Consider the following 14,955-nt stretch of genomic DNA (forward strand, 5'->3'; position numbering starts at 1 on the left):
AGGGGATGCGGCGGGCGGGGGTCGGGTTTGGTTTTCTTCTCTTCTTTTTTGGGAATCCTGTGCAAAGTGTGGGCATGTGCCGAAAGGGAATAAAAAAGCGTCTCGGAAATGTTGTGTGCCGGAGCGGTGCTGAGGGGACGCGGCTCTGGTGGCTCCCGGACGGAACCCCCGGGCACGCGCCCCAAACCTCATTGATTTTCATTGATGAGCGTGCAAAGCTTCTTTCCTTCTCCTGTTTTTGGCTCTCTGAGGGTTTATTAATATTAATCCAAGCTGCGCACAATTATTCTGTCATTGTATCATTGTTTTTGTTTTCTGCCCGCACCCCTCGCCGCCAAATGCAGCAGCCATAGGACACAAACATCACATCCTTGCTGATAAAAGTTAATCTTTGCCTGTGGAAAATGCAGGGTGGGAGGGGAAAAAGGAAATTACCACGGGGAAGGATCTCCAGCCTTGGAGGATTTTTTTGTGCCACGTGCAACAGGTTGAAAACTCAACATTTCAGCCCCCAGGTTGGTGGGATCTCCGTGTTTTTCCTTCTCCAAGGAGGAGCAGCTCCACAGGGGACACACCGACTCTGGAATCTGCAAGAATTGTCCCCAGATCCCAGCAGGAATCACCAGCATCAAATTTGCAAGGTGGAAATGAGGTCCAAGGAAAAAAAAAAAAAAAAACCAAACAGATTATAGCCCCATCTGAGCATGATGGGTTGATTTTGAACTTCTGCAGCGGTTTTTGTGTTTCCCAGCTCTGATCCCTGCAGGACTGAGATAGTTCCTTCCCGCTGCACCTGCAGTGGGTCGTCCTGCCTCATGATAAGAGTTGTTTGGAGCCAGTATATTTTTAATCTAGTCCTGCCTTGTGCTTGGCAATTAATATTTATTATGGTCTGGACAGAGTGATGGTAATTTTTTTTTTCTTGATGTGCAGAAGACACGTTTGTTTAATCTGCCGCAGAAAAGAGTGGAAATTAAGATGAGCTTCAGAAAAGAGCTGGAAGCAATTAGTAGTGTTATTTTACTGGGACTTAATTGCTGTAACAGCCAAATTGACAAAGAAAACATGGATACTATAGCAGGGGCTTGCTGCTGGATTTGAAAGGAGAAACAACTGCACTAAAAGGGACATGTTATGTTGTAATTAACCTGTTTATCATTACTGAGCTGTACATTTAAAAATCTGTTTACTTAGGATGCACTGGAGCATGTGACACGCAGTAAGCACTCACAGCAGCACACAAAATTAAAATGTCCTTGTGTGCAAGCAGGGCTCTCCACATCCCCTGTGGCCTGTGTGGGTCAGGGCCAGGACAAGCCTCTGGCAGCCCAGATAAGCCCTCTGTGGCTCTCCCTTCTCTGCTGAGCCTGAATACAAGAGAACGGGGAGAATTATATCAACAGGAAGAGCATAAAACAAGAATGACCACACGGGGTCAGCTCAAAGGTTCCTCCAGCCCCAAATGCACCTCCAGCTCTCTGGGTTTATAATTCAGCTTGTGTAAGTCACCTTTTCAGTGAAGAGATGAACAGAAGCCACAGACAGAAATCCAGGAAAGAGTGGAACACAACAAACCAAGCTGACTGCACTTCCATCCTGCAGCTTTTGGCTCCACAGGAATCCCTGGAATTAAATAAAGGGAGAAGGAGTGGGTGAGAGCTGGAGAAACCACAGCAGTGTCCCCATGTCCCTGGTCCTGAAGGAGAGTTTCTGTGCCATTAGCTCAGGGATCAGTCTGTCTGCACTCACATCTGGGCCTTGTGAGCTCGTGGCTACTGGGGAGGCAGAAGAGCTGGTCCAGCTGTTACTGACACTGGAGATGGAGGCATCTTCCTTTTCCACAGGGCTGTGCCTGGCAACACCTCTGAAATCAGCTGGCTGGGATGGTTTTACTGAACATAGAATCTTACAGTGGCCTGGAAGGAACCTTAAAGATTTTGACACAACTACTTTTTTTTTGTGTGGTTGAGTTACTTTGTCTGTCTGAGTTTAAGAGCCGCATTCTGCAGCCATTTGCACTTTGTGTCAACGGGAAGTCTGAGCTCAGGGGTGCTGGCAGAAGCCAGCTCCAATGTTTCATCAAATAACATCTCAGTCCTTTTCAGCAGCTTGCCATTTTCCTGTTTTGTTTAATTCCTGTAACTGTCTTCATACAAAACCCTGAAGCTGCAGTGTACATTTTGGGTTTCTGTTACAATGCTTGTTTTTGTAGCGGGAAATGTAATCCCTCAAATGCCTGTGTTTAAGAGGATGCAAATCAGCTTCCAAGCACAATGCCTTGGGAACGTTTCTTTCATGCAAAACCTGGCTAGATAAATATGGAGGGGAGGAGGGAGCGGGAAAAGGGACTGTGCACTTCTATAAACAACAAGAATTAATTATGCTCACTAAATGACAGATGGGTTAAGATCAAAATCTGAATCTTTCTCAATGTGGGTGAAATCCACGCTCCTATCTCTGAGTTGCATCAACCCCATTGCACAGCCCGGCCGGTGCCATGGGGCAATGCCACAGCTGCCACTCGTGCCTGTCCTGGCACAGTGCTGGGCACAGCACATCACAGTCCCTCTGCTCTCAGCCCCGAGTGTCCCTGGACCACATCTGCTCCGTCAGGGAAGCCCCAGCGTCCCGCTGGGCCCGGGGCAGAACAAAGGTTGTTCCTTCCTGGTGCTCCCCACCCTGAGCTGCAGCAGGAAAAGGGACCCAGCAGAGCCCTGCAGCTGTAGGAAGCAGTGAAATGCATTTGGGAGCTCACAGGGAGCAGGAAAGCTCCATCTCCAGAGGAATTTTCCTGCTGCTGGCAGTCCGGTGCTCAGCACACAACAGCTGCTGTGCACTTATTTACTCTGGAATGAGAAATTCCTGGGAAGGCAGCTCTGCTCTCTCAGTTCCACCATGCACAGAGAGCTGTGAGCACAGGAGGGGACATCTGAGGGCACACACACCTGCACAGCCAGGAGGGGTGGCATAACCAGGGAATAGGTGGAATCAAGGAATTACTCCCCTTCTCTCTCTCCCAGGTATTTGGGGATTTCAGCTCTCCTTGTTTGTCTCCAAATAAGAGTGATGCCCAAGGATTCTAAAAGAAAAAAACTGTTCTCCAGCTCGTGTTCCCACCTGTGCTAGAGAACAACCTGGGGACTCTGCCCTGCTCCATCCTCCCTCCTTCCACTGGGCCATTACTCTGACACTCAATTATTTCACATTTGCAAACCCATTCTCAAACCTTTTTTGAAAGCACTCGATAGAAGTGCAAATTCTTATTATTGCTCTTGAAGAGCTTTTTGCAAAGCTGTTGTTAATGAGCTTGCTTAATGAGCTTTCTTAAATCTATATTTATACCCTGTATACAGCTGTATATAGATAGAGCAATGCCTAAAATATGTGTGGATTGCACACACATATGCCTGGGAAAATGAAGGGTGATTAACACGCATCTTCTTCAGTTATACCGTGCAAGTATTTATTCGTTTTTCCTTGGAAATTGGAGAGATAAAAGATCCATTCTGCAATAAAATAATTCTGTGCATATGTGCTCGATGGTTTTGTTTATGAGCCCCAAGTATGTGAGTGTGTGTGTGTGTGAGACAGATGGTGTGTCTGTTTGTGAGAGATATGATGCAGGGGATGAATGTGTGTAAAAATACAGGTTTCTTAAGGGCTTTTTAAAATTTTTTATTTTATTTTTTTTTAAGGAAAAGACAAAATAACAAATGCCTGCTCAGTACATTATTTCCTGTGTCATGCTTTTTGTCAATATGACAGAGGAGTATTCCTGCAGAAGGCAAAGCTGCCCTCAAAAGTGAAGGGTGCTGCCCCCAGGGCTTCGAGCTGGGCATCGTGAATTCTCTTCAAGTTGTCAAAGTCCTGGGAAGTTTTGATAAGCAAATACTTTCTGGGCTCTGCCTCTTATTGGCTGTTTCTTCACCGCCAGATTTTGACACAAATAATCTGATTGAAAAATCAGGGAGGGGAACAGGGGGAAGAAAAAAACAGAGAGAAAAAAGGAGAAGTATCTATTTCAGCCGACTGCGACCAAGTGAAAAAGTGGAAGAGGAGTCCCGAGAGAAGAGGACGCCTCGCTTGTCTCAGGAGATTTCAAGACAAATCCAGTAAAGCAAAGTCCCTCAAACAGGTGATTGATTTATTCTTTTAAACACTTTTAATTGCATTGTTTTTTTGTTGGTTTTTTTTTTTTTTTTCATTTTTATGATATGTTTTTCTAAGCTTTTTTCCTCCTTCTTCTTCTTTGCTTGTGTCTGCAAATATGTAACATATTCCACTGGCTAAGCCACTTGTCCTGAGGATTCCTTTATGGTAATAGTTCACCTGACTCATTTGAATTAAACCTTTTGAAATTATATGCCATGTACTTCACTTTCACACGTGGAAATGGGAATAGAACAAAATATAAGAGATGTGACAATGGTCTCAGGTACTTGTGTCCCAATCAGCTCCATCAGCAGGAGTTGAGGAGTTTTTAATTTTGCCATTGAGAGCAAAATGTGTTTTTCCTTTTAATTGCTCTTTTATAGGGCCAGACCTTCACATTCAGAGAGCAGCACACCTCTGCTGCCATCACCTGTGCCAGTTTTTGTAGGTGACAATTCCTCTCCCATTCAGGATTTTCGCTTTGAATCCATCTTTTATTATTTTTCCACCCTTTTAAAATACAGGCTGATTAATCTAACAGTTTTTAGCATATGGAATTAGCTATTTATAGACCCTTCTCATATCACAAGATTGGTTCTAGACATTAATGATTTGCAAGTTCACATTGAAATTGCATCTGTACATTAAGGAGATCTGGAATTTGGGAGATTGCACTGTGTAATTCCACCCATGGAAGCCTAAGGCAAAATTTCCCAAAGCCAGTGGCAATCCCAACACCTCAGGGAGCTGTGTGAGCTTTCTAGAGAACAAGTGCTGCAATTACAGACTGAATAGTTTTTTTCTGGATGTTGCAGCTGTACCAGCATTTCTGTTCAACTTCTTGGACAAAATTTCTACCATAAATTGCTGCCCCTGCCATAATGTCCGTTTATCCAGTCTTACCACAAGAATTTAAAATGTCCTGTTCATTTTTTCAATAAAAAAGTCGTGTTTAAATTACTTGCCCCAAGTACATTTGATTTTGCAGGGTGGACTAGTGAAGAAATGTTTAATTTTGTTGTAAACAGCTGAAATTCTTTCAAATTCTACTTTATATTTAAAGAGTCAAGAGTCCATAAAACCTCTTATTTTATTTTATTTGGGTTCTTAAACCACAGACACCTCGTGTTCTACTTTGCATGTTTTTTGTTCAAAAATGTAGTCTTTTGAAAGAGAAACTATTCTGTGTTTTTGGAAGTCTCACTTTTTCCAGAAAAAATGAAAAAGAAAATAAATCGGCAAAAGGGCAATATTAAGATATAAATAATATAAATTAAGGAATGGAAAGGTAAAAGCCCTTTTTAGCCTGAAACTTTGTATGCTCATCAACTTATCTGAAGATGTGGTGTAATGTACTGCTAGTGAGTACTAGCCTTGTAATGCCAGATTAAATTTAATGTTTCACTGAGTGTAGCAAGAAAAAGCATTCAGTCTCTACTATTAACCTTGGAAATCTGAAAACAGAATTACTTGAATTTAGAGAAAAATGCAAGTCAGCTTTAGAATGGAGCTTTCCCTGGAAATTCAGCATGGCACAATCCTGCAAACGCTGTCCTCACTAAAGGCTTCAGAACCTAATTCACTGAGAGCATGAATTTCCTCTAAATTGCATCAAAGTCCTGTGGGTTTGGCTACTGAGAGCTGTGGTGCAGTGAAGTGAGAGTTAGGGCTTCATGAATAACACAGCATCCAGCAAAATGAGGATCCTGGAGTCAGCACCACCCCTACACTAAAACCCAAGCCCATTTGCAGTGTTTCAGTGTCCCATTAGAGTTTTACCTGGGATACTCTGCAAAATCATCCAAAAGCATCGCTGAGGATGAAGGAACTTTGAGTTTGAACATGCAAATGCTGGATCTGCTTTCAGATCTGACTGGGGAATTTATAACTCTGAAAGAAACTCTTCTAAGGTGCTTCAGGTGAGGTACCCAAAATAGTGAAGCTGCTTTTTCCCCCTTGGCTCCTGCTGTCTTTTCCTCAGGGCACATTATAACATTATTATAGAGTTGCATGAAAGGCAGGCTAATAAGAATGTCAATTCTAGCCACCTACTGGGTTTTTGTCCTACATTGAATTAATAAAAATGCCAGAACACTTCCATTTTGATGGGCACTCCTGCCCAAGCAATAAATTCCCTTGTGCACTTACCAGTCCAGGTAGAAAGTGCTGCCACAGGGGCTGAAATGAACAGATTCCAAAAAAAGAAAGTTTAATTTTCAGCAAAAGGTTGAAGCTAAATTCTGTCAGAAGCTTCAATAACTCTAAAACGTAGCAGGGTGCAGGTCCATTGTCCACAGCACTGCTTTTCCTGGGAAATACAGTGAGCCATTAGGAGCAGCTGATCCCTTGCTACAGATAATCTGGAGTTTCTAGGAAAAACAGTCCTTTTCCCTGCCACAATCTGTGCTTGGAGCTTTCCTCTAGCCTGGTTGTGTGAATCACAAAGCCAGTCCAGTGCACAGTGCAGTTGTTAATTAACTCTGCTTTGGGCTCCTAGTTCCTTTTTTTCTTTTTTTTTTTTTTTTTTTTGTAAAATGGGGTGGGGGAAGGTGACTTCCTTTTGCAACGTTCAGTCCATTGAAGATGGTTGTGCTCAGTCGTGGCCCTTATCAGCAGGCAGGATACTGCACCAAATTTGACTTTTTACATAGGCTGGGGCAAACACATCCAGAAAGATTCTTTTAATTCATGAACATCTGCTTTCAACCAGCACTAGAAAAGAGGGGCTGTACTTAGTGCTGTCTGCACTTGGCATGTGGGCACTGCCATGAAACTTTGCTGGATTGCTTAAGCACCTGTGCTCTGGTTTGCCTGGCTGAGCTGCCCAGCTGCTGCCACAGGGTTCCCCAGGATTGTCTAGCCCGAGGGCAGGGAGAGTGGCTGTTCCAGCAGGCACAGCTGGATGCAGCTCTCACCCTCCAGTCACCCACTGCCACCGTGGAGGAAGCCCAGGGAAATGAGCTGGTTAATTCAGGCAGAGAAATCCGTGTCTGTTGTGAATACCTCCCATTGTGGACACAGTGCTGCCTCACCACACGGGAAAATCCCTGTGACAGGAGTGGAAATTCCAGGTCTGAAGGGTTTGAGGCAGCACTTTAACTTGGACAGGTCTGTAATGCAGGGTTGGGTCAGTGCACAGGTAGCTCAGCTGGGGCTGACCAGGAGCTCAGCAGTGCTGCTGGAGGGTTATAACCCACTGCAGAACACCCCTGTGCTTGCACTGAGCTGGAGCTGCTGCTGTGCCTGCAGCTTTTCACTGCCAGACTCTTTACCGCTCTTTGAATGAAGCTCATTAGAGAGTTCTAGGAGAGCAAAAAGCAGCCTGTACTTCAGTGCCCCCTTCCCTCAAGGGCCTGCTTATGGTTCATCCTTAGTGCTGTTCTGTCCTTTTTCTAAAATTAAATTAACAGTCTGCTCTTGGCCTCAGCTTTCTATTATTCATCTCAAGCTACACGTAAATTTCTTGGAAAAAAGATGAAGAAAAACAGGTGAGTCATTTCAGAAGAAAAAATGGTTAGAGCCAACAGGAGTGATCCCTGAAATCATAGCTGGAACAGTGGGAATCCTGGACCAGATTTAAAAAGACAACAGCATATCCCAAGGCAGCTGGGCTGGGGGCACTCTGGCAATCCCCCTGTCCCCAGCAGACCTGGCTGTGGGAATCCCACAGCTTTAGGCACCACTGTAAATGTGGCACTCAGACCTTTAAACAACACCACTGTGCTCTATAGTTATATTTAGGGGTAGTACAGACACTTCTGAACTCTGGGGAACAGACCTTTCCATCCTTGCGTTTTTGGGATTCCAGGACTGCTCTGTCCTTGGACATACATTTCATATAATTTCTGCTTAACAGGAGCAAACTGTATGGATTTTGAGGGGTTTTCTTTAGTAAACAAGTAGGTTCCACTGAATTGCTCTCAGGAAGGAGTAAAACTTAATAACAGTTTCCAGTCAACAGAAAGCCAGGACTTAAATGCTGACTTTTCAAATGAAATATAGCAAGATTTGTTTTTAGTGCCTCTATCCTAAACAATTACAAGGGAAAATGCAAATACACATGCAAATAAGGCACCAGCTGCTATTACTGCACACAACATTGTCCCTGTTGCCACCCTGCCTCCACCAGAGCAGTTACCAGCCCCAGGGAGCAGGCACAGGGTGGGCTGGGTTCTGGGTAGCAAAGATAACACATTCATTGCAAGAGAATTTGGTATGATTAAATTTCAGCATTTTATGTTTGTCCCTAACCCGCCATTTCAACGGTCTGTAATATTTGAGTTGTGTCCAAAAAGAGACTTCTCAGCCAGCCCTGCTGCTCTGCCTCTGCTCTGTTGTTTGTCAGCCAGAACTCCAACTACTCAAGCAAGAGGGAAACTCTCCACACATCACTCTGCAGGGATTTCCCTGTCTCTCTCCTGTTATTGATGTAGTTTCTAGCATTATTGTTTATATAATAATTTCATAATTTCCCATGGCTTGAGACTGGGCCCTTCCAGGTGCAGCACAAACACTCAGACTTTCTCCAGTGGGGATCTCTAAGCTGTGGTTCCCTGTCAGGGAGGAGATCAGAGATGCAGCCTGTTCTGTAGCCAGAGCAGGGCTACCAGAGACAGGTCCTGGCTTCCAACGTGCCTTCCACAGACACTTTTGGTCTCTAACAAAGCTCTTGGGTTAATCCTGTCCCTGTTTCTTTTCTGTAATCCTTTGCCTCAGCTTGGGGTCAATTGTGAAGTGTGATTTTTACAGAGTGCAGTTAATGTGAAACAAGTGGGAGGTTACTCCCCAAGGCACAGAGGTTTACCTGGTGTTTTTCTGTGTTTCATCCCAGAAAGTGAATGGAAGATGCCACGTTCCTTTTTGGTGAAGAGCAAAAAGGCTCACACCTATCACCAGCACCGCTGTGTGGAAGATGACCTGCCAGTACTCACCTGGGGTCCAGTCACCTCTGCCTTCACTGGTGAGTCAATCCATCCCCTGGCCTTGCAGGAACACACTGAGGTAAATCAGTAATTCAGTAGGCAGCTAAGGGAGCAGGAGGAGTGAGCTAAAGAACATCCAAGGGCTCCCACGCAGGGATTGTCAGTGTAAGGGCAAGCTGATCCCTCACTGTGTCCTTTCTCTACACCAAATCCACACTGATCCTCCCTTTGTTTCCTGCTGGGGTGCTGAGGAGATTTGAGCTATGAGATGCTGTGTGGAGTTGGTCACATTTGGGGAAAATGACCAACTTCAGGCCACTCATAGCTGGGAAAAGAGCTTGTTGTGAGTGTTCCACAAACACAACTCCGCCACCTTCATCTCCAATTTCTTCTGTGTTCACTGCCCACATTCCCTCTGGATTTCACCTTCTCTACCTTGGGGTGTTGCCATCACAGTTCTGCCCATCTCTGCTGTCCTCCCTCTGCTCCTGCTCTCCCACAGCCATCCAAGCAGTGGCAGGGCCAGGGTAATTATCTTCTTCCTTCAGGCACCATTCAAATTTTCTTTATTCAAATTTAGGATCAGTTTACTCTTTGTTCTAGCCCTGGCTATCAAATTAGAGTCTAGCCCTGAGATAAGTTTGATAAAAAAGAAAGGAGGTAACATTTTAATTTCCATTCCTGCCATCATCCTTCGACCATTTGCTGTGTCTCTGGTGCAGTGGCAGGTTTTGACAACAGAGAAATACTGTCCTTCAGCAGGTCTGTCCCATCTCCAGCAGAAAGGAGACACATGTTGGACCTCTGTCCATTTTAGATTCTTGCTGCAAAGTTTAACAAGGGTTGGCTGGTGTCTTTAAGGGCTGGGACAAGCATGGACAATTAAATGGGAGTGTGAGCAGGAGGAGATGAGGCTCAGTGCATAAGGATTTGTCTCCCCTCTCTCCTTCCCTACTTGGCTGTCCATAAATCCAGGTTTACAATACCCAGCTCTCTCAGGAGAGGGGTGGGGAGGTTAATAAGTTAGTGATTGTTAGTTAGCTGCACAAAAGGAAATGGTTTTAAATAGGGAAATTATTCTTACAGCATAATTCTAGGGTTGATTTTCTCTAACTGTATCAAGTATCAAGGATCCTGTCATCTCATCCTGCTTGGAATTTCCCTTCCTCAGCAATGGGCAGACCTTGAATGCTGGTTGTATCACTCTGCACTTCCTCAGGGAATTGAGCATGGGCTGCTGTGCCCAGGCAGGGGTTCACACATGAGTACAAAACTCACCTAAACAGACTCTTCTTGTAACAGCAAAAGTGACAGCACTGTGACATTGCTCTTTACAGCCACAGGAGACAGGACACCAGAGGACATCAAGAAACAGGACCAGGGATGTGTGGTTCCAAAACAAGAAAAGGACCCACCTGAACTGAAAGAAGAAGGTGTCCCTGTCCAGTACCTGAGCAGGATGCTGCCAGGCCCTTCAGCTCAAGGTTGGCTGCCCAAAACCCCAATTGCAAAAGAGATCAGGGCTGAGCTGGTTATGGAGCCCCTAAAACTGGGCCCAGATTTTCAGTAAATGAGAGCTCTTATTTTGACATCAGTGGTCGAACTCGCCCCAGGCAGGGCTCATCAGGAGCATTCTGTATTTCCCTTTACAGTTCTGGTGTACTCCAGACAGAATGAAGGATAGTGCTGTTATACACAATGAATGAACTCCCTATCTCAATGCAGCTCTGTGCTGTGTGGGTCAGGGCAGGTGCCCAAAGGATACCTGTTCAAACACCCCATCAAGGAGGGCTAGCACAGGTCTTAATATTTCCTTAGCCATACAATTTCCATGGCATTCTTTGCCATAAAATTACCTCAGATTAAAATCAAAGTCACAACAGGAACTTTGCCTGGGGAATCAGGATTTGTATCAAGGAGAAGTTGCCAGCTGCAACTCCAGAGGTCAGACAAGATGGGGAAGTTTTTTGCAGGTGCCCAACTTCAGGCAACGGTGTGACCCTCACCTCTCCCTCTCTTTGCAAACTCAGAGATGGCCATGCCAGGGCTGCAGATCAAGGACTGCACTAACACAGTGAGCACCCCAACCTTCTACAAAGCTGGCTTTTCCTGGGATGCTTTCCACATGCCATACAGCTACCAGCAGATGTCTTCCAGCATGCAGTCAGCCCTGCTGGAGCACCCTGTGAGCCTCTATGGGAGCCACCTCCTGCCAAGCACTGAGCCCCCCCTGGATTACAGCCTGCATTATTCCTCAGACATGGAGACCTTCCACTGTGTGAAGTGCAACAAGGTGTGTGTTGGATGAGAACCTCTGGGATGGGGAGGGCCTGGAGGGATTTTCATTGCACACATGAAGCATGAAACCCATTCTTCATTTGGTCACACCAAAGTGTGTGGCTCAGAGCGGGGTGGGCAGTCAGGAGAACAGGGCACTGGGAATGCTCCAGTTCAGAATTAAACAAAGAGAAGGGATTGAAAACAAAGGTGGAAATGCAGTCACCTCGTGTCAGAAAAATCACTGGGATTTTGTTTTGCAGGTGTTCTCCACTCCCCATGGACTGGAGGTCCATGTCCGAAGGTCTCACAGCGGGACCCGTCCCTTTGCTTGTGAAGTGTGTGGCAAAACCTTTGGGCACGCTGTGAGCCTGGAGCAGCACACCAACATCCACTCCCAGGTGGGTGGCAGGGTTCCAGAGAACCAGCTCTGGCCCTCAGCTCTTGCTTAATCCATTGTAGAGGAAGTCACACTTCCTAGGTTACAAACGTGATGCCTTTCCTGTGGCGTGCAGTGACAAGGACAGGAGCTCTGCAAATCACAGGTCATAGCTCTTGGTCTCACAAATCTCAGACTGCCCTTCAGAATTCCTTGGAAGGGAAGGGAGGATCATTGCCACTTGCTCTTCTGCACCTCACCTCCTGCTAAAGGGTGCAGGAGTTTGGATCACAAGATGTGATCCATTTCCATAATTAACCCTCCCTGCATTCCCTTTGTGCTGCACCCAGCATTAGCAGTCCACGAGCCAAGGAGATTTGCTTATCAAATCTACAATTCTCATCACTCTTCAAGCTCTGTCACATGTCTTGCACCCTCAGACATCCCATGATTTTCCTTCCCCAACAGGAAAGAAGCTTTGAGTGCAAGATGTGTGGGAAGACATTCAAACGTTCCTCCACCCTCTCCACTCACCTGCTGATCCACTCGGACACACGGCCCTATCCCTGCCAGTACTGCGGGAAGCGCTTCCACCAGAAGTCAGACATGAAGAAGCACACCTACATCCACACAGGTGAGGAACAAAATATTCCAATGAGAAAAATGAAAATTAGAGCCCATCATGCTCGTGTACATGGTCCCCAGACACAGAGGTATTAGAGTGGGGATCAGTGTCCAGAGGCACTGGAAAGTCATTATTCCATGTGGGGTGGGACAGCAGGAGGCTGAAGCACATCTGCCTGACAAGGAGGTGGTTATTGGCCAGCCCCTGGTGCATGGTGGGGTTGTATCCAGCCCTGGATGCAGGGAATGGGTCACTCAGCTGGAGAGGACTGTCCCTGGTTCTTCACAATCCAGACACATCACCAGGAGGGTGAAGGCAGCACCCTGATGCCCAAGCAGGTCTGACTCTGCTAAAATGCATTTCTAGCTCTCTTCCCTCACCTGTTAAAGCATTTTTTTTACCATTTTCTGTGCCCTGCAGGGGAGAAGCCCCACAAATGCCAGGTGTGTGGCAAAGCCTTCAGCCAGAGCTCCAACCTGATCACCCACAGCCGCAAACACACCGGCTTCAAACCCTTCAGCTGCGAGCTCTGCGCCAAGGGCTTCCAGCGCAAGGTGGATCTGCGGAGGCACCGAGAGACCCAGCACAGCCTCAAGTGATGCCTGCCTCCAGGTCTTTGCTGGAGCTCCCACTCCATGCTCCAGAGAAGAGGACTGTCCCCAGCACCTCCATCCACCTCATAAAGCTCCCATGGTGTCCTGTGTTCCCCTGGGGACTGGCCAAGTCATGCACTGGATTCGGTGTTTGGCACCACATGGCCTTGCACATCCCAAAGGAACCTGTGGGAGCTTTCACTTCTTGATTGCAACAGGTACCAGCCCAGATCTGACATCACCTGCTCAAGTGTAAATCCAGAGGAATTTTCCTCCAAGGTCACAATTACTCTGGATTTACACCAGGAGCAGAATCCAGTTTGTCAGGCTGCCCAGTGGGGAGGAGGGGACTCCTGGGCTGGTGGCAGCAACAATCTGTGCCAAGCTGGTGCTGTAACCATGTTCTGCTCTGATGGTTGGGAAGATAAGCCCAGGGCATGCAAATAGATTGCATTCAGTCAGCTGTGTTCAACCTGGACAAACCTTCTGCAGAGACTTGCCCAGGCCATAAATTCTGACAACAGACACCTTAAAGTAATTTCTTTCAGCAGAGCATTTACTGTGATCAAATGACAAGTTAACTGTGCTGTATTTTTAGCTTGGAGTGGGAGGAAAATACTGAAGAAACAGCTCCTATCCCTAGCAGATAACAGGGGTCTCTAAATACATTCCTCAGACACATCACACTGCAGAGATCCCAAGCAGGCTCCAGGAAGAGCTAATAATCCCCATGTCTTGGTACCACAGGAGAGCCTGGCTGCTCTTGGAATCAGGGCTGGTATGTCCCACAATATTTCCCTGCATGCTGCACATGCCAGCTTAGAGCTGTCCTGAGCAATCCTGAGTCACTGCATGGGCAGGAGTGACCCTGGAGATCGATGTCAAGGGCCAGAGCTCTGCTTGCCAGGCACTCTCCTCAAGGAGGAAATGACTGAGTCTGTGCATGTTGGCAGAGCATGCAAGTACCTCACAAATATTACACAAAGAGAGCAGTGGTATTTCCTCCTTTTGCCAGGTCTAGAGGTTGAAGCAAAGCACTGGAGCAAGTAAAGAACCAGTTCCCCTCCAAGCTCTGCCAAATTCTCTCTCTATGATCTTTGGCAAGTCACAGCACTGGGCTTTTGTTTTTCCACCCCTCCTGGTGACGTGGGGCCATTCACTCAGGTTTGTGGAGTCCCCTGAGTTCTTAACAGGAAGGACAAAGTATTATTATAACATTATTATAACACAGACAAGTGTTTTCAGTTAATTGGGGCATTGTAGCAGCACATGGCTCAGTCCATAACTGCATCCCTGAGCACGCAGCCTTGGACAATGACACCAGTGGGAATTACCCTGGGAACAGGCTGTGGCCATTTCACTCCTAAGGCTTATGAAGGAAGGTTGTCATCATGGACAAAATGGTCCAAGTGGAAAATTCATGTATTGCCAGGAGAGAACTGCCCTCAGTTCCACTGCTGTAAGTCCCAAGTTTTCTCCTAAGACCTAAAATGTACTTGCCCCTTTAATGCTGTGCCTAAGCTCTAAGTCATTAATATGTACCTGGAAGCTCAAACCCAGAGTCTGTACTCCTGGCTTTACTTGTACACTGTAAATATGTATTTATACTTATTCTAATGTATATTTTTATTGCACTATACCAGACAGTGACATGTACAGGCCTGCTGGGATTTATCTGATAAATCTGTTCCTTCTCAGTAACTGGGCTAACACAGTGTATTTCATGTTCAAAACTCTCATTTAAATAATGGCTCATACCTGACTCTGGGGACACAGGCAGTGGGGATGGGGTGAAAAAGGAGAAGGGAAAGAGTCTAGGATTGCTCTTTATGGTTTGAGTGGGAATTAAGATGGAAATTCACATGCAGGAAAGGGCTCCCATTAGAGAGACTTTGATCCTGGAGACAGATTGGTGCAGAGCCCCACAGAGCCAGAGCCAGCTCTGCAGAGCAGGAGGGCCACACCAGGTACACAGAATGTGTGTCCAACAGACAGTGCCAAAGCCCC

General features: G+C 46.2%; 1 protein-coding gene across 1 annotated transcript; it reads left to right on the plus strand.

Annotated features, from left to right (window-relative positions):
- Positions 1-4,035: 4,035 nt before the first annotated feature.
- On the plus strand, positions 4,036-13,661 carry GFI1B (growth factor independent 1B transcriptional repressor). Its single transcript, XM_033077720.1, has 7 exons — positions 4,036-4,135; positions 8,984-9,112; positions 10,412-10,558; positions 11,105-11,367; positions 11,615-11,752; positions 12,199-12,364; positions 12,776-13,661. Exons 2-7 carry the CDS (start codon positions 8,998-9,000, stop codon positions 12,952-12,954), a joined length of 1,008 nt encoding a protein of 335 aa, XP_032933611.1. The 5' UTR covers positions 4,036-4,135; positions 8,984-8,997; the 3' UTR covers positions 12,955-13,661.
- Positions 13,662-14,955: the final 1,294 nt, after the last annotated feature.

This window comes from Catharus ustulatus, chromosome 21 (assembly GCF_009819885.2).
Source record: "Catharus ustulatus isolate bCatUst1 chromosome 21, bCatUst1.pri.v2, whole genome shotgun sequence".
Classification (NCBI taxonomy): domain Eukaryota; kingdom Metazoa; phylum Chordata; class Aves; order Passeriformes; family Turdidae; genus Catharus; species Catharus ustulatus.

Coding starts and splice junctions, on each gene's coding strand:
- GFI1B (XM_033077720.1), top strand. CDS start 8,998: ATGCCACGTTCCTTTTTGGTGAAGAGCAAAAAGGCTCACACCTATCAC. Junction 10,559..11,104: donor GCCAGGCCCTTCAGCTCAAG/GTTGGCTGCCCA, acceptor TTGCAAACTCAG/AGATGGCCATGCCAGGGCTG. Junction 11,753..12,198: donor ACACCAACATCCACTCCCAG/GTGGGTGGCAGG, acceptor CTTCCCCAACAG/GAAAGAAGCTTTGAGTGCAA.